Source organism: Melanostigma gelatinosum (assembly GCF_949748355.1).
Source record: "Melanostigma gelatinosum genome assembly, chromosome: 5".
Classification (NCBI taxonomy): domain Eukaryota; kingdom Metazoa; phylum Chordata; class Actinopteri; order Perciformes; family Zoarcidae; genus Melanostigma; species Melanostigma gelatinosum.
The window spans coordinates 17,638,706-17,659,555 of NC_136638.1; the positions used below are offsets into that span (position 1 = coordinate 17,638,706).

The 20,850-nt window shown below is 41.4% G+C and overlaps 1 protein-coding gene across 1 annotated transcript in view; it reads right to left on the reverse strand.

Annotated features, from left to right (window-relative positions):
* Positions 1–906: 906 nt before the first annotated feature.
* Positions 907–20,850, reverse strand: part of pcdh11 (protocadherin 11) — a gene marked incomplete at its 3' end in the record, with an annotated part of 122,264 nt that continues 102,320 nt past the window's right edge. Inside the window, exon 7 of the mRNA XM_079268842.1 lies at positions 907–1,367. Within this exon, the coding sequence (XP_079124968.1) occupies positions 907–1,367 (461 nt within the window). The remainder of the gene's footprint in view (positions 1,368–20,850) is intronic.

The following is a 20,850-nucleotide window of genomic DNA, read 5'->3' on the forward strand; positions in this document are numbered from 1 at the left end:
AAATGTGAGAAAAATAAACAAGGGAGGGAAATAAAGCGTATGTTTCCAAAGCGCTAATCTTTCAAGGCTAAGCTGCTGAGAGAAAATGCAAGAAGTGAACATTTTCGTAATGGAGTTGGCAGAGATGGAGCAACCATCGTATGGACAACATCTTGGGTAAGTGTGTGCATGTGCAGGAGTTTTTCTTCTTTTATATTTCGTGTGCTGGGTCCATGGTGAAAATGTAGAATGCAAAAAGTTTGTTGTCTACTATTGGCCTAGTTATGCTTTGTAGACTTTTTTTTTTTTTTTTTTATCCTTCTGCAGTCCCCTGACCAAAATAGACTTCTGAAACATGTTCAGGCAAGACAAAAGAAAAATCCTCCACTACCAAAAGAGTTTGTGCTGCGTGTTATACAGAGCAATACTTCACTAGAACTTCAAGAGAAACATCATCCACTCAGAGCTCATAATTAACAGTAAGCGCGATTCAGCTCACCCAACACAAAGTACTGTATTTGCAAGTGTTTCTGCGCACAGAAATGGTCACTATCGGGGACCAAGAGGCTCGAAGCGTACATTGCCTTTTCTTGTCACAAAGCAAACATCACTGAACTGAAAGCAAAATTCATTATTTTTTTTTGTGATGGAACTACTTTGGTATAGAACTACCTATATGTATTATACATGGGCCTGTTGTGTTAAGACTTACATTATCTTTCAAATGCTTTAGCTGTAAGACTGACCCCATATGGTTTTGTCTGAACAACATCATCATGATCGAATCCATTCTCATATGTATTCATTAGTAAAACTGAGCCGGAGCTGGTCAATTCAAACGGTGCATACCTGCACACGTACGCATACATACTGATCATAAAGTCACTGACAACAAGCCGTCTATGGATGGAGATCTGTCTTTTACTCTTACAACTGGTGCTCATGTAAGAAGGAGCTGCTGCCCCCTCCAGTGGGCGTCTGCTGCCCAGGAGAGGAGAAGCTCGCCAGGGGGATGGCCTTGTAGGGGTCCTCTTTCTTACTGCAGTGTCTATCCAGGGTGTTGTAGAACTGTGGCCGGTTGATCCCTTTGTCCAGTTCATCTTTTTTGGGCACAGACCTGCCTAGGGTATGGCGGCCATCCATGACCCCCATGCTGATCATGTTAGCTTTGGCTCCCCGGGCGCAGCTCTGCTGGAAGCCAAAAGAGGGCATTATACCGGTGATGGTGGTGGTGATCGGGGTGGAGGTGGGGCTGTTGCTGCCAGGACCCTGGAACTGGGCCAAGGCTGGTGGCATCCAGCAGCTGTCGGAGTGGCCCAGTATCAGACACTCCTGGGTACAGGTCTCAGAGGCCTCAGCCAAGGCTTTCTGTAGGTTCACCTCGATAGCTGTAAAAAGAAAAGAAAAAAAAGGAGAGGAGAGTTAATCCAACAGGTCAGAACATCCAGAGAGTGCAGTTGGAATGCAACAATGTTACCAGGGTGCTGAGAAGCACTGCATGAACTCGTGAATCACAACGTAAGTCGAAGAAAGTTGTCATCTTATCAGCAGTTGACCCAGAAAATGTCAGCCTTTTATTGAAATGAAAGTCAGTGATAAATGTTTCGTTTCATCTTGTAATGAGAAAAACACCAACAGAGCATTTAATTTCCATTGGTATTCCCATGACTCCGTCTGTTTACCGACAATATGCAAGGAATTCCCTGTAGCTTAATTAGAGTGTGAAAAAATATGTCTTGCTGTCTGTGTCTCGTATTGGCTTTGCTGTGTTAAATATTTAATGAACACCTTAACAAAGCCTTGTTTATTTTAATCACTGTCAATGTGGCACACTTCAAGAATCCCAAATAAATCTGGTCAAATAAGAAAACTCATACGACGAAATCCCATCACTCCAGGATCCCGTGAGCAACTTTAGCACATTCAGGTACAATTCATACACATGCTTAATTGTGGCAGCATCTATGGTCGCATGCATGGAAGGGAAAACAAAACGAAAAAGTGAATGAGGAGGCGACTGAGCAAAGCTAAGCACTCAAACTATCTTATCTCATTATCCCGGCACTGACATCACATGTGGAATGAGTCTGGGATGAGGCCTCAACATTGAGCCTCAGCAATAAAGCCTGTCAAGCCAGATAATTAGAATGTAAAACAGTGGGCACCAAGGCAACTAGGAGCCTGCAGTGTTATGTTTCCTAGGCCATGCAAACATCACATCAAACATCACATCGCTCCTCTAGGCCTCAGCTTCAAGCTGTCATGTAGAAATTATTTAGGATATTTGCATAAGTAAGGATGCTATAAATAACAGTGTTCTTAGACCCCAGTACACAGGGACGGCTATTCCTTCACACGCTCAAGTTCTGCATGCTCCGTGTAATTGGATTCCACAAACATCCGCAAATCTTCTCGCCACCTTGTTTATTGTTTTATGGCATTCCTTAGTGATACCAGGTTGGCCTCCCAAAACTATCGAGATTCATATATAACGGCCCAATGCACTCATTTGATTTTCTTTCCGTATTTCCACGTGGCCGCAGATTGAATAGCACAACGTCAGCTTTAATTATAAGAGCAGTGTCTGAAAATGAATCACCTGGTATAAATTGTGAGGATATATTTGGAGTGCCCACATGGAGTCAAATCTGTCCTCTCCATATTGAACTGGAGCCTTGGAGCAGGAGTGTATAAATCCCCTGGGCGGTAAATGTGTCACCTTTCAGAGGGTCACTAACTTCATTAAGGAAAAAATGGATGCTGCCTTCTTATTCTCTGAGCTAGCACAATAGGGCCGAGCCAAGTCTCGGCCGTGCCCTGACTCAATCTCTCTCAGAGTGTTTTCTGCCACTGGTAATGCCTTTCTCAGGGTACTGTCATTTTTGATGAGTTAATGCTATTAGCATGAACTTCTTATTCCACAAGCATGCACAAATAAGTGTTCCTCACAAAAACACACATCTCTGCCAGATTTCCTCCCTCCTCCTCAATTTTAAATGATCAGTGCAGCCAGAGGTGAAGCTGTCTTTAACGTCACGTACTTTACAAATGAAAGGGAAGTCTGTGGCTCTGTGACTTCACACAGTTTGAACTCATAGCAGTTCTGTTTCAGCAGCCTTCAGTGCCTCTCAATTCTGCATGCAAAATTTCACATCCAGAAGTTCCAAAAAAGACATGGGTCTGTACTATTTTCTATTCCAGCGGGATAGTGTGGATAGGCGGTGGCGGGGTGGGGAGGGTAGAAGCGCGGCGTGAGTGATGTTGCTGACAGCTCTGGCTGCTTTCGTCAGCTAGAGGTATGCCGCAGCCTGCTTGTGATGCTGCTGTCTTTTGTATTCAGGGGAAACAACTGTACCCCGCGGAGCTTTCGGGAGGAATCACACATCACTGACGCCATGGATCCCCTGATGCTGAGAACATTCTTTTCTAAGTTCCCTTTAAGGAAATTTGAATGGCAGACAAGTGGGGATAATGGCAAACAATTGGTTGTGATCGACGGCATTGCTTGGATCAAACCTACTGTTTTCATTTGAGAACATTGAAACAAAACTGTGATACCTGTTTAGATACTCTACACTAGACTGAACATCGAACACAAGTTCACCTGCAATCAACCCGAATAACAGACTGCTGCTGACTCCAGGAATGAAGTGGAATTCAATTCATGTTCTGATGCAAAAAAAAAGCCTGCAAGCAAATTCCACTGCTCTGTCATAAGGTAATATGATCAATGGTCATGCTGTGGATTTCTAGATGCTCCACAGTGCCACCGTCCAAGGTTTTCTCGTTGATCCTGTGGTCACATACAAGGTCAATACCAGCAGTAGCCTACAGCAGTCTTGTTCTGCAACATCAACACATCCTTTGGCCAGCAACGGATTGAACACTGCTGCATCCACCTTCAGCTGACCTTCCATCCGTGCGGTCAAACATTCCAGCTCGTATAGACATTGGACATGTGTAAGAGAGAGGCCAGAGCATGCTGCATGCCATGCAGAAGATTACCGGTAAACATTTTACTGCACTAAACGGAAATACCGCTTCAAATTTGACTGGACACAATTAAAATCTTTTAATTTAAAAATACAAGAGGGTTGGACACAATATTTTGAATGCCTGTAATATTTTGCAATCCAATTTATTGGCCCTCTTTTAATCGAATGCAGTCCAGTACACCACCACAGCCACGAGCCTACTAAAAGCTGAATAAAAGCCCTTCTGAACCAGTCTTAACAAAGCCTACCTCAACAATTCTACATATATCGTATTAGCTTGTAATATAGTGTGCATATGTTTGTATCCAGCCCCTGTTTAAACACATTTTGTAATAATCCAACCAGCTGGCGTGCAGGGGATTCATCAATAATAATGTCCCTTTAAGTGCAGCTCTGATCGTGAACTGTCCCAGACAACAGATTCATGTTCTAATTTAAAACAATTAACTGCTTTGCATGCACACCAGCGTCTCACCTACAATCTTTTATAACAGTGGTTAATACAGGATTATGCTGGTAATATTTGCTGTGTTTATGGCCATTCCTGTTTTTGGATGTTAATACAGGTTGTAATTCAAATTTTCAGGGCCATGCTGCTGCCTGTCATTGAGGTTACTGTACACAGTTGGTAATATAAAGATAAGCGGTTGGATTTTGGCATCAAGGTAATGCAATTATTAGTATAGCCATGATAAACAGAGCAAAACTCATGAGGTTGCTCAAAAGCTACATTACCAACCAGATTTCTGGAATGTTGACATTTTGTTTGGCGTGATATTTTACCTTTTTATTATGCTGGTATGCTCTAAATCTCGCTAATTTCTTTCTCTAATGGCCATGAAATCCACTAATGCAAACACCAGCTCTGACACACGCACACAGGCTAGGATGCATATTAGCCGGCTTCCCAGTATAATAGCATGAGATATTTAACATGACAGTTGATGATATTTACTGACAGAGCTGGTTACATCTTGATGAGCTTCACATTAAGGTCTGCACACATATCACGATTCAACCTATTATTGCAGCATGCAACTCATTATTGCTAATTAACAGGATAATTGCATGCATCGAGGACATTAAATTCCTCAAACAGCCACCAGGAAGGTGGACTACGCCTCAGACTCATTATGTGGCGTTAATTGGTGCAGTCTTTTCATTCTTTCAGCCTGAAACTTATATTCATCAAACTCACTCGTATTGTCAAGTGCTGCAGACTTCCTCCATGTAAGCATGTACAGTGCCATATTTAAACTATATTTGTTTGTTTTATGCGTCACGTGTCTGCTACATATTCCAGAATGTTATTATGCCAAGAAAATAAACCTTTCACCATCCGAAGCATTCTCACCTACAGCTCTGCCCCTCTGTGTCAATTCAAACCGGTTTAATGGTGCCAGAAAATAAAATAAAAAGCAAAGAGGCTTATATTCAGCTGTATTAGACATTGTATACGGCCAACATGTCTTTCATGAAGAGTAAAAGCACCATCCTAGAATACTGCAAGTCCTGCAGCTATTATGAGTGCAAAAATATCATCATTATCATATTATGTGTTCTTGTGTGATAGGGGATGAGATGAGAGCGAGAGAAAGACGAGAAGAGAGGTGATATCAGCATGTGTCTCGAGTCTGGAGGGAGACCAAAAGACAGAAAGACAAGAATTTGGAAGATTCCTTCAAACAAATAGAATCACAGTCGAAATAATTGGGTTTGTAATTACCAAGACTTTATCACTTCAGTCGGCCTTATACCCACTCCAAACGTACAATCTGGATAAGCAAATGGATGGTCATTAATAATAATAGCGCGATTAAACCCTTTTGGTGTTGCACGGAAAAGAGAGATGCCATTGCTTTCATCACAGCTCTGGCAATCATCATATGAAGGAGAGACTAATGTCTCGCAGAATAACAAATACAAGACAGACAACTTCAATTCCAGATTCTATTCAGTCCGCTTTCGGAAGGAATGAAAACTATATGAAATACCAAGAAGTCCTGCTTACACATGACTCTGCCGTGTGACATGAGCATATGCAGGCTTGCTGACAAGGTCTTCTCTGGAAAAAGCCCGTCTCTATGGCAATGCGACTAAAAATTAACTTTCCTCTGTACGTCAGACTCAAATGCCATTTGTTTTTCTTTACCTTTATCAGGAGGCGGTACAGTAGAATCATCGCGAAGGCAATGAGAGCTGTCATTGTCACTGCTGACAAGGGCACGGAGGAGGAAGTAAATATTCCATTGCAGCAAAAAACTTGGCATGATCTTTGGAAGGCAGATATCAACCGGGCTGCAGAGGTCAGTAGTGCCATGTAGGAGGCTGACATGTATTAAGATATATAAGGAGACGTCCTGGGGTAGACCGCTACTGTGGGAGTTTTATTGACTGTATTTTATTATGTAATGTGGAATGACACAATAGAAATATCGCGATACGGCCTGCCTGTATCTACAGTAAATGCCATTCTCATCAGCTATCACATGCTCTAAGAATGGCAATGAGTTACAATGATACTAGTGAAGGGGATTCCTCCACTGAAACATACATTTCAGATCAGTTCTGTGCAGCAGCGATACTAAGTGAGCTATAAGAAATGGCCATTGCTCCTCTTCTTTTGTCTTTCGTTTAAAAGACAAATAGTGCCACATGCAATAAATGGCCTTTTTCAAAGGGGACAATGTGACGCAGATAAAAGAGGAGCGAGGTTGTCCATATATACTCGAGACTAATTAGTTTTGATGCATTTACTGAGACGCTGCTGAACATGGCGAGTCTCTGAGCCACATACGTATTTATCACCACTTGTGGGACCTATACAGTTCATCGCCTGTAATCCATCTAGCCTTGTCTACTCTCGACCCCTTCTGCTTTCCTAGTGTTTGACCCATTGTAACTGAAAGTAATTGCAGACAGAAAACAACATCTAATGATTACTTTATCTGGGAGTCTGAGAGAGAGTGAAAAGTCACAGACAGGTACTTTCGACAAAAGGAGGAGGCCCTTTTGTTCCCGACACACAATTCCAGACAACAAAGAATATTATTGACTTGGCTGAGATTAGAACACCAAAACAAATAACAAAGCACAGAGAGAGGACGAAGTGCACAAAGAGAGAAAGGATCCCTTGAACAACCCAGTGCCGAGCACTTGCTTCTTTCTTTTTGTTACCATTGATTAAAAGTATGTTTAGGTTGAAGCACCCATCTCCCCACTGAGAATATACAACAGCAACACAATGTACAGACCTCATTTCATGTTAATTCCTTCGTCACAAAGTCACAGAGAGAGAGAAAAAAACAAAACTTTTTCAAAGTTTTCATATCGCCTCAGCATAAAATGTTTACAAAACAAAGCAATGGCAGCATCAACAACAGCAATTGTGTGATTTCCATCCACAGAGAGCACAGTTGGTATAAGGTAGAACACCGCAACAGCGTTCTTCTTGACTTTCTGTGTGTGACATTGCTTGATTACATCTCCTTTATTATGTGTGGACTACTATTGGGCCTCCCCACCGGAGGACAAGATGCCGGTGTCAACATCAACACAATCAGGCCTGGCCAAATACCCAGCGTGGGCCAGATAGAGGAGAGGTGCAAACACCATAACAATCTGCAATCAGCACTCATCACCACAAAGACACAGAGAGGAGGAGGCATGCGGTTTCTATGGGGGGGTGGAAAACACAAGACATGCTCATGTAGAGAAACACACACGTGCACACACCAGTGCTCTCTTTTTTTAAATATCACACAGAGCAGCCATTTTTTCTTTTTTGTAAGTCTGCACTTGTGCAAACACTGAACGATGGTGTCGATATGCCGTCGGTGTGCTGTCCCTGACAAGGAAGCAATACATAAATGCATATTTATGAGATTAAAAATGTGAATCCACCTTAACATTCATTGCACATGGATGAATGTCTGAACATTTCCATATTGTGTAGATAATGTGAGGTCTGGGAAATGAAAATGAAGAGCGCGGAATGAAAAGGAAGTGACATTTTTGTAGGGGGATGAAGAAAAGAAAAAATAGGCTGATAAGTGGGACCTGACAAAGCTGTTTGATATTTGCAAGAATATTGGAGCGTTCCAGCAGAAATACTATCGAATCAATCATGAGGGTTTTTTTTTTTTTTGATTACTTTGATCTAAAAATGTCACTTTACACTCTTTGCTTTCCGATTAATATCAAATTAAAAGCTTTTTAGGGCTAAGCAGGTCGTCAAATAAGAGGAAAAACCTGTTGCGTAGGAGCCGATAAAACAAATGGATTTTTTTTCAGCTAAAAGCTAATAAGAATGAGGCCTTTGCGTCACGTGATGGGGGAGAGACGAGAGAGACAAACTGTACAGCAATCACTGAGCAACATCCTGTGTCATGTAACAAGCAAATTCATCACACTGACCCATTGCCCCCAATTATTATGGAAAACAAGAATGAATCAAATTAACATTGAAGAAGCTCCCGGATCTGGCAGCCTGTCTGTATAGCCGATGGATTCAGCAGGAGGAGAAGAGAAGGTAATAAACAAGGTGCCACCGCACATGCGATATATCTTGCAGTCATTGATGATTAGCTCTGTTTTCCCTTAGCCATACATTACTGTTATTGCCTCCATGGCCAGGCAGATAGGAAGTGGATACAAAGGCATCGTGAAGCCCATCTTTCAACGGATAACTGGCAGGCTGAAAACCACTCAGCACCAGCGGCGGCAAGATTTCAGTGCATGAGTGATCTGGGCATGGTGGAAATTGTAATCTCTTATATGATAGAGCTCAGAAGACGACCTGCGGTACAGTTGTTGTTGTGTTTTTCTCGGGCGTTTGTTTATTGTACAGTGAAGTGAAATCTTTCAATGTTGTCACAAAAAAGGACTCACTCTTCAGATGTCAACAGCTCAAGTTCCAGTGTCTCGTCCTACCAGGCAATCCGGAAAATGTGTAATCTATACGAGGTGTCAGAAGCAGACACTCGCGCTGTCCCTTTTCTTCCTCTTTCTTCAAAACATTATGAGGACAGCTTAGGCATGAATGCAGACTGTATACGGTATTAGTCACAGTCATTAATGCTGAGCAAACTTATATTTGCAATATCAGTGTGTAGTGTTGCGTGGTAAAGGTTTTAACACGAGGGGCAGACTCTTTACAGATCCCCCTGTGCATGTACACTTTAAAGGTTCTCCATCTCCGGAGCGCCACAGACCCTCCTCCCGGGACCACGATTAATTTTTCACTGAAACCTCCCTTGAATAATGAATTCTCTCCTATTTATACGCTGTGATAAGTCCACTGAATGTCTAAAAAGGGGTTATCATGAAAAGGGTAAGGCTTTCAGAGAGAGACCGCTTCCTGCTTAACATGTTTAATTCATCCACATCGCCATGTTCTTGAAAGCAGGAGAAAAGTCATATCATGTATCACTGGCAAACATGAAAGCAGACCCATGCGACACATTCAATGAATCAAAGCTTTACTTTTAGTGTTTTGATGTTGACTGTCACAATCCTGCAACCAAACACCAGCTGTTGAAAGTTCAGATACGTGCCTTTCACTCCTCCAGGCCCTGCTGACGGATATGCTCTCACTAAAATGACAGTGGCACTCAGTGGCTTGTGTCCATGTTTCTGTCACTACGCACTTCATTTGGGATGTGTTGAGTGCAGGCATTGTCAACTAACGTTGCCAACAGCGAGAGCAACAGATACAGATAGAGACACGGGGTGAGCGTTTGTAAAATGGCTGGGTTGCTGAAACACAAGCAAAAAAATAAATAACACAATAAAACAGGAACTTGTTTCAGAACTTTGAAGAAAAAAAACTAGAATCGATGAACAGGTTTGAAACTTAAAATAGGCTTAACTGTTGCTGTGGTGACTTCAATTTATAGAAAAAGCCGAATTTCTCTGCTGTTTGTATTAAAGTGAGGCAACCCGTTCATTACAGTTACACTCTCAGACCAAATAACCGTGAGGCTGGCTCGTCATAACATTGTTACCCTCACATAAAGACAATGAATTGACTCCTTGAATTACAGCCAGTGATATCATATAGTTCTATTGTCACAAATCAACTGCAAATAATAAAGATGTGCGGTGATCTTATTCCATACTCAAGCTCAAGCATTTTTAGGTCGTGCAAGTCCAAATGCAATTATGAGTGAATGTAATTTGTAGTCAGTTTGAATCTATTCATAAAATGAGAAATTGCTAACATGGATATTGGATTACTGATTATACTAAAGAATTGTCCATACCAAGTCTTAAAAATAATGAATTATATTCCTCCGTCATTGTTTTAGATTGTATCTCAATACATTGTTAGCAGTTTTAATCACAGGGCACTCAAACAATTTGGCCTCCAAAACCTCCTTTAGTGTCTTCAGTACTTGTCATTCCTAGGGTGGCAAATCTAACAGCTTCGGTTTCCAGAAGAAAAAAATAATATACATGTATCGTAAAATAGAAGGGCAAAAGCAGAAAGTAGGTTCGCTGATTGTGTTCTGTATGTGATGATGGAGAGAATGCTCCGCTCCAATGGTTACAATAGTCCACAGAGGAGGAGGTCGGTGAAAATAGCCACTCAACTAAGTTTGCTCTCGAGACTGCCAGCAACCCATTGACCTGAACGTATTTCATGCTGTTTAGCCTAGAGCGCTAACTATCAGATATTAACACCCTGCGTCTTTGATTTTGCATGCGTGTCAGGCCCTGAGGTCACTTGTACATATTGTTTGACCCAGAGTGCCATCCTCTTTATGTCAGTTGTTTCATCCACCTCGAACACGACAAACTCCCACGAAGAGGCAGGGGTATGTCACATTTCGTCTGCCTGGCATCGAGCATCGACTCTGATGTTGACATGTCTGAGCAGCGCCTGGGGAAGGTGTGGAGAGACAGGAAGTTGGCAAATAATTTTTTTTTTAAAAAGCCCTGAATGTCAAACTGGTGTTTGTAGAATTGTGGGAGAAATTTGCCCGAGCTTCCTGGCTCATTACCACCACTGTTACGATGATGTCACGATAGCCAATTTCATCCTGCAGTTTATTTCAAGCTGGGTTTTTTGTGTGCATGCGAGTGAGTGCGTGCAAGGAGAAACAGGCTCGTCCTCTTTGTAATTCAGTGTGTGAAGGCACCAATACCCATCTCTATGATAATTTTCTATTCACCATGAGCAAAGACAGCAACACTGATACAATTCATTTCCCCTTTATTAACTGGTGCGGAAATGTTGGGCCCGGCAGAAGTGACTTCTGAAGTCCATCGGGGTGGCGGAGTTTGTGTTACGGGTGGGAGGAGAAAGCTACTAGTCTACAGGGTGGATGATTCTTGGAGCCGTGCATCCATAACGATGTATTTGCCGAGACAAGAAGCTGAACGTTTGGTGACCATTGCGTGACACCCTGGGTCAAAGCAGTTCCAATGATACACTTGCCTTGTGTAAGAAAAAAAGAAAAGACAGGTCACCCCTCCGAACTTCTGGCAAAGTTTCAGTCGTCATATGTCCCGTATATATCTAGCTGGCATTACTTGTTTGAGGTTCATGTGTGACGAGTCGAGTCCAGTCAATCACAGTGACATCCAATTCACTGGAAGTGATGACTTGCCACCCGTCTGCCACTTTTATCTCGGGCCGGTGTCCTCTTTATTTTTCGTCATCCCAGACTCTCCTTTTCGCCACTCTGATAATGCTAATTATTTCAAACTATCAGGTAGACAGTTTCAATTTCAATTAAATCTCGTCTTCCCCGCTGACCTTGCGGTGGGGAACAGGGTTGCTCTCTCAGCCCTGAACACTTTCATTGGCAGTGATGGGCGCCATTTAAGAAGAAATTTTAAATCAATTTTAGCCTGACTTCAGTGAATACAAGCTGAGTTCACCCTTGTCAAGACAGAAGGGTGCTCAGTATACGTATTCCAGTAACACACTTAATGTGATCATTAAAAGGGGCCCAATTAAAGCTTCAAGGCATAACTGGCTACTCTGAAACATCCTCGGGTAGCTGTGAAGGACAGATTTACAACCATATGCAGCTAATCTGGCTGTCTCGGATGGGTTATGAATCTTAATACACTGATGTTACAATGACGTATCGGGTGGCGGTGGTGCACAAACTCTATCTTTTGCTCACAGTATCAACACGCGGGTAAATGAAGCCATAAAATTCCTGTATGGGCGGCGAATGTGTGCACGTCATAATAATGGATCAAAATGATAATAAGTTCTGCACAATGGCATAATGGCAAATGGAATAGTAGAGGCCGCTGCAAAAACAGAGGGCACCATGTATGTAAGAAAAACAATTACGTGATATTGACAGCTAGTGCAATCAAAGGCTCCCCTGCCAGACTCAATGAGGTGCCAATCAACTGAGTGTCTCTGCCTCACACTGCCGCTGCTGCCTTTCATTTTAGAGTCAGAGGAGATTCTGCCGCGGTGAATCATCAGTCAATACCTCAGAGCTGATGGTTAATGCTGATTGATGACACTCACCCCCCACCCTCCGATACACACACACACACACACACACAGACACACTCCCCATCCATCGGCAATGAACAGTCAGGCTGGGGAAATCAAGAGTAAAAACAAGCAAGCAAGGACTACATTTCAAATTAGTATGATTGTCGTTAGTGGTTGTTGTAAAGTAGTTGTAGTAGTGATAGTAGTTGTGGTGGCAGTAGTCAGTCTTGTTTTTGATGAGCATTGTTCCAAACTTAAAAGCCTCTGTCACCATGTTTTGATGGCTTCATTGTTTTTCTTCTGCAAGAAAACCGGCTGCTCATCGAATGTTACTAAAGGTCGTTCATGATTGATTCATGCTATAATTAAAATGATTATTAAAATAAATGATAAGGCACAAGATACTTTCTCTTCACTCTTCGCTGAAATAATGTGAGAATCTGAATGTCATTCAAAGCATGGCATTAGCCAACACTGCAGGCATCGGAGAACAATTTAGTACACGCATGTAATTAGTGCGATTCTATCAAATGTGACATTTCTATCACCACAATACTCTGCCTTGCTCTTCCTTCCCCTCACCTGTGGCGGCTCGCTCATGACCTGAATAATAGAGCAAGATTGCTCCTCAACAGCGAAAAAGACCATTTCTGTGGAAGCATCTTAATGTGAATTTATGTGAAACACGGCAATAGTGAGCTGTAATAGGCACTTTCTAACCCAGAAATGTCAAGCAGGAGGAGGAACAGTGCAACAAAACATAGGTATAATATTGAAGTGTCACCCCTTAAAAAAAAAATATATATATATATATATATATATATATACATATATATACATACATATATATATATATATACATATATATACATATATATATATATATACATATATATATATATATATATATATATATATATATATATATATGTATATATATATATATATATATATATATATATATATATACGTATATGTATATGTATATATATATTTATTCTCTCCCTCTGTCTGTCTCCATCTCTTGCTATCCTCTCTCATACACACTCACTTCTTGCTGTTTATGTCTCTAGACTTCATTCTCTTCTTGCGGGTACAACTTCAGCTATTCTGCTTCGTTATTAAAGCACGCACTGGATCAGGCAACTTCCTCTGCAGACTGTCAATACAACAAGGATGACTTTTTGTTGGACTTTTTGTTGGACATCATCCGGCGATGGTTTCCTGTATTCAGCAGGGTTCGTATCGCATTTCCTTCATTATCCCTCTTCCACTCCACGCCCACTCTATTTATTTACAGTGGCTCTCAGGGAGTCAACATATTGAAGTCAGACTGAAGGAAGGCGGGATGTTAACCATCCATCTCTTTGACAAGCAGAATAAACTAATTTTCTAATTTGCGAGCATGTGACCCAAGTCATTTTCCATTCATAATTCATTACGGAAATACAATCAGACATCACACCTCACCCCAAGACAACATTGAGATGTTAAAAACACTGTATGAAGGACCTTTAAACAATGTGTTCAGTGCCTACAAACTGCATCTGAGGAATGCATCTGGCTCCCATCCCCTTTATTTCAATTGCTCTTTGATACGCATAGGTCTTCAAAGAGCAAGGTGGGACCATTACCATTTTAAGTGGTTAACATGCCCCCAACTGGTATTTTCTTCCATTTCCATTTAAAATAGTACTCATTTTCAATATTAAACATGTTGAGGGAACTTCTCTGGTTTTGCCTGGCTACATTGTACATCTTAGCCACGAGTAAACAGACTCAAAGCTCCCGAAACCAAAGTTGCAAGCGGGGGAATAATCATTAAGAAACAGCTTCCAGGAGACGCTTTCCCGTCAAAAACAATTCAAGACTTGAAATGCTATAAGGAAAGAAATCACAATGATATTCCGTATATACGACACTTAACTCCCCGTCTATCCCTCGTTCAGTCCACACTTCACAGAGCACACAACAAAGAATTGTAAACTCTTCTGGCAGAAGAAGAAAGGGCATTCATTTTCCAACCTGTAAACTGTAAACTGAAAATACCTGTGAAGTGGATAATTCTGTCAGGGAGAGACATGCATTTTCCCCTTCCTTGTGTCAACACAACTTCTTTTGAGGTGTGCAGCGATGTCTGTATGGACCCGATAAGTCTCTTATTCTTAGCAAAGAGTAATTTGCAAAATGCAGACGGCTGTACACAGGCTCTCCACATTGTTAATTAAATCATCCCGCCTTTGATGTTTTCTCAGGTTTTAATGGGAAAATAACCGTAATAAATAGGACGCTCACTTCCCTCCTTGTGAAAAGACTGATCCATGGATGGTGCATCAACGATTGAACCTGCAATTCTGTAAATACATTAAATTAACCACAAATAAAACTGCGTGACTTCCTACTGAAAGCAAAGCATTGTTTGTCTTTAAAGCTGTCAAGGTGCTGGCATGTGAAAGTAGGCATATATTATTCACAGTTATTTGCACCTAATACCTGTTGCCAAATGAACATTGACCATATGGTCAGGAAACCACCAAAGGGTGTGTCTGATAGAAATTAAATGTAGTCTCTCCTTTTCATCTTATTGTCTAAAATCAAAGAGTGGGATTTTTGAGTCTTTGTATGGTCGGTTTTAGTTTTCTCCCCCGACATTAACATGTAGCCATCCGTGAAAAGTTGAACCTATCCGGTGAAGCAAATTCAGAAAGAAATATGAACAAATACACCTCCCGCAACCTGCCTTTTCATTTGATCAATAAAGATGAGTTTCTCTCCATAATGAAATTCACACTCAAGTCCGTCAATGGCCGCCATTAAAAGGTCAGGCACTAAAAGGAGATTTTGTTTCCTATTAGTTTACTCTGCTCAGCATGGGGCTGCTAAACAACAGTCTTGCTGACAAGTATGACACCCACCATTTTGTTTCGTCAATAACTTCCTGGACCACAGATATATGCTGGGAGTATTACATGGAGACCTTTGCACTAATCGATCCAACATATTGTGTCTAAAGAGTGAAGCTAAATCAGGCAGGGGAAGTCAATCTTCCAAGTCGGGTCAAGCTGATAACAGAATACAGCCCCGAAAGTGTTAATGGCAGGCTGATTATCTGAATAGTTCGTGTTTTGTACTGCGACCTCTAATTACTTCCAAGGCTAGTCTTTGAAAAAGCAATTATGGGCTGGACTAAACTGTACATCTCACTTTAACGCTTCAATTCTTTTATAATTCATTTGTTCCAATTTGCAAATATCAGCAATAGGTAGATGGAAAAAATGAATAAAAAGAAAATCAGACTCTTTATTTCTTGAATAATGTGCCTCAATCTCCGCGTTCCATTCACAATCAAATATGTATTATAATTCAACTCGGCCGTAATTAATTAAATCTGCTTAACCCACAACACATTCCTGTAACCTGTAATCATCTCTGCAAATACAGGTGACGGCTCGGAAGGCCAAGCATAAGAAAGACGCATTACTTATGTTCTATGTACCTTTGTCGTAAAAAATGTGAACAACTAGTAATAGGGCACACTATTTCAAGTGAGCACATAAGGAAGGAACCAAAGTGCTCAATTGTTTGCTTTTATCCACCAGTAGAGGGCATGGAGTCTCCCTTAGTGTCTCTCTTCAATGTCTTGCATGAAAAGTTACTCAAGACCTTATGCTGCAGCTAAACCCCTTGATGTGCCATTTGGTCTGAGGTACCTCTGCAGGGCTCTCTGTTGCAGTGTGTCACCAGCAAGACATCCATCCGACAACATATGCAGCATTGCACAAGGGAGAGCAACAGACATAAACCCCACCATCAGGAAATGTGCAATGCTTTCAATGTGCTCACTCTTCTTTTCTTCTTGTGGTTGTCCTTGAACAGTCAAGTGCCCACAAAATAATAAAAAAAATATGAAAACTACATACCTACATTGTGTGTTTTAAATACAGCATATATACATTTAATTTACATACATATGTGGTAAATTGTAGGTGAGGTCAGATTATTTTGAACTGTCTTGTGAGATTTCAAAGGTGTGAGGCGAACGCTTAAATGATGTGTCCTGCTTCTGTCTAGCCACAGATGGCCAGAAACAACTTGACAGTGTGGCCCCAAAGACAGGCCCAGGATTAATGGTTTGTGACAGCTTCAACGAGCCAGGATATGAACAGTCATCCTGCAGCCATTACATGAGTAGAAACAGCTGTTGTTTCAGCAGAGGCTTTGGTTTCTTAGTGTAACAGTCCTCAGAGAAGCGTGGCAGGAGAGGGGGACCTCCCGTCACATACAAACAGGCTGAACAATATCGTGGCGCAGCAGGTTTTGTCGTGAGCGAGCGAGTGGCTGCAGCACTGGTTGCAGTTTCAATGGAGCTGGATCAAGTGACTCTCTAATGTTCAGTTTTTTCCTTCTAGCCCTGAAATATTGAGACATCAAGGAAACATACGAACTGTATCTATGTAGTTTATATTGGTGGCTTCAGAGGCGGCTGCCAACGCCTGTTGTGTAATTATAACAGCCTGAATTATGTTTGGCGGTAATTCTGCAGCAGAGACTAAATTATGATTACAACGGGCATGAATGGAGCTAGATTAAACCCAGTTGGAGAATATTGTGAAGGGACTGCAATTAGATACATTATTCCTTTTCTATTTTATTCTGAGAACATTGCCTTGTTCTGCCACAATAGGATTTAAACGCCTATTTTGAAAACCTGGTGAATGTACAGAACATGACGAACCACTTTGTTCAAACTGGACAAAAGACGGGCTTTGCATGTGTTTTCTGACAATTGCCTTTGCTTCTTTTCTTTCTAGATCACCCCAAAGAGCCATAGAGAGGGGCTTTTGAAGAGACGGCCTGGAAACAGTCAAGAGATTGCTTTGTATTGAAGGTACAAATGCGAGGTTGATTCCTTTTGAATGGCCATACCACATAGTTTGTTACATCATCGTCACTCTTTTATTTTGAGCTTTTATTTGGATTCATTGTGATCAGAAAAATCACCGCCATTCAGAATTCAAATTTAACAAATATATAATTTAGCGCCAATTGACTGATGACTGACAATTTCTGCACAATTTTTTTATGTTATTTTGGTACATTGTGACGTACTGCACTACCAAAACACATATTTTCCAGGAGAGCTACATAACACGTCCTGAGAACGATTAATACTTATTCCGGATTCACCTTTTGTACAATTCTTCATCAAGCTTGCAAGATGTCAGTGTCTGGGTTTGCATGTCTGCATGCACAGTCCTTGCTTAGGATTCAGCAGATGGAACCATGGGATGGAGGTTATCAGCCATCCCATTCCCCTCTGGACTGTAATTCGTTGTCGACAATGTGCTATGGACCCTAAAGGCCTGCCATCTGTTTACTTTCGCTCCTTCCAAAAGGTGAGATATTTCCAATCACCACCTGGTTGATGTTTCAGCCACGCGTGCCACCAAGTCACTCGTACCCATGTACATATTGTGTAAAAATGAAATGTATACATGCAATAAAAAAGGCAATGCCTAACATGAAATTAATTAGAATTGTATATTGTACGTGGTGAAAGGGTAATCTTAAAGATATCCTCTTTAAGGTTTCCAACTAATAATTCAGATCTTTCTGCTCAACGTGAAAAGGAAAAACAGTGCACACGCTGACTCAACTGTGGAATACGATTTCACATTAAGAGAAACTATTCAGAGTTGAAAAAGTGTCTCGTCACACTTTTAGTCATAAACCCTAATACCAGTCTAATAGTCTATACTATGATTGATGGTGCGGAACAAAATGAGCATGATAGAAATTAGGCAAGTGGCCATACACGACTCGTTCTCTGCTCATTCATGATGTGTCCAGTCATTCATGTTTTGCTCTTCCTCTGTGGTCACAGACTTCCTCACAGAGAGTGATTTTCTGGCTCTGAACGGATGTCTTGTTGCTTATGGATCAAGACTGTGTTCAGAGATTGCGTTTTGACAAGCAAGCCATCCTTAATCCTCGGTCACATCCAGTTGCCAATTCAATGTTTGTGGAAGCACATTTTGGGGTGGGCAGTGGGGTTTACACACAATATAATAATCTGATCTGTCTGGTAAACGCTGGATGGTGTACATCCAGTACATTATGTTGCCTCGTTGAAAAAGTTGCACGCCTTATAGTGCAGTCAATTTAGTGCAGATTGTTAAGCCTAACTGCCTGGGAACAGAATGCAAAAACACATTGAAAAACACTTTAACAATATGTGCATATTACAGTTGTTTATTCAGCGGGTGGACTAAATGACCACATAAAAACAGAACGAGCATTACTGGATTACTACCAGTATATTTCAGAAATCTCGGTGGAAATTTCAATAATTCAGTGTGCCCTGAATTAAGCAATAAGCACTTTTGTAGCACCAGTCCCTCACATCTTTTGGGTTGTCTTTTGAATTTAGGCAGCTGATTCAAGCTGCCAATTCTGAATACTGCTCATTCAGTCAATTATTTATTAGGGTGTGCTGATCACGATACTGCATATGTATCGCAAAGTTGGGGCTTTTCCCAGCGCTGCACAATGTGTGCTTTTGCTGAATTAGGCAGATGTGTAGAATGTGTAGAAAACACTGTCCCATGTGTGTCTTTATACTTAGATATCGAGCTCTTATCCCGAGCTTCTAGCTAACCCTCAATACATCATCAAATTGATCGAGTGATGAAGATTTAAGCCTGAGCTCAGAGACAGAAATCTCGTTCTCAGGTCAGGTAGAGGGAGGCAAAGGTCATGGGTCACCTGTCCCCTCACACCTGCCCTTGATGTATCCCAAGTCCAACTCCCAGAGGACAGAGGAGATCCCTATTCTGCTGATGAGTTAAACCTGCTTGAGCCACAGAAATCCACAGGATTTCTATTGGCCTTGTCTGCTGCCGTGTAGGACAGCAATCGCACTACTTAGCTACATCAATCAATATCCACGCAACATCGACACAGCATGTAGCAGCTGATGTAGCCGATGCATGACGTCCAAAGTTTGCCCAGAAAACCAAAGTTCATCCCACAAAAACTCGAGGCAATTCATCATGAGATGGATTATTGCATGAAACTTTGACTCCGCATGGGCACATGGATTCCTCAGGAGGCATAATCTCATTACACTAAATCACTCATTCCCTTGATGCATGGATAGGAGAAGTGGTAAGCTGTGTTGCCATACAGTAAGATGCAGGGTTGCTAAGTATAGTGCATGCATACCCATAGAAGTTGTGGACAGAAGGTATCCTCTGGGCGCTCGGAGAAATATACGTATTAAATGGAGCGGCAAACTTTTTTTGTTTTTTGAAATGGGGCATTATGTATGCATGTGGGGATGTTTGTTAAAAACCCTTGTCTGCTGTCAGGCTTCACCTCCTTTCCCCTAAGCTTGGAGAAGGAAACGTAAGCCGTTTACAAATACACGATGACAGGTTGGATACTGCAAACTTAAGTTTTCATGTCAAAACCTGTCAGTGACATTTAACAAGAAGAGAAAGCATGTCAGATCTAAAATGCTCCCAGAAAAAAACAACTGACATGTGGATGAAAATAACAGTGAACCTGGGATGCACATTAAAGCCTTTGTTCTCATAAAAAAAGCTAAATTCAACACACATGTTATGTTGTGATCTGATATATATCTTATGTGGTACTGTAATCCTACATTTACTCAGTGAAAAAGCAAATCACTTACCGTAATTATTCCTTTGATGGACAACAACATTTTATTTTTTTGTGTGGCCCGATTGAGTAAAATCACACTCTACGTGTCTTACTGTAATCCAGTGCCACGAACACTGCTGTTTCTTTTTGTTTATGTTTCTTGTCCACCTATAGCTGGATGTATACAGGAAAAATATTGAGTTTGGTGAGAAAAGACTTCGGGCTGTTTTGAGTTCAACTGGGAATAGATTTTTTTTCAAGGGCAGTGTGCAATCACGCTATGTTATTCCCTATGATTGCCAGACCACTGGCAAAATGCACACACGCACACACACACACAAACCACACACGTGCACGTGGCGAAGCTGTGTGAAAATGTGACTTCACAACATCAACAACATATTCAAAGGGAAGATCAGAGTGAGGAGACATCAGACACCCCCAGTCCAGGTGATATTACCATTTCTGGGCATCAGCGCTGCCCTTTTCATGGCCCTTGAACTACGGTTTAGCCATGTCTGTTGTCAAGGCAACATGATGAACATTATCCAAATAGAAAATTAAGAGGCTTTTACATGAATCTCTTAAAATTATGCTATAGCAAAAGAGGTCACGCAGTAAAAGCAATCGGCGCAACTGAAGAAAGGGGACAGAAAAAAAGGATTCAGTGTCTCACAATCAGATAGATGGGCTGCAGCTGCCTACGTTTTTGACAATTCAAATAGATAGGCAGAATTG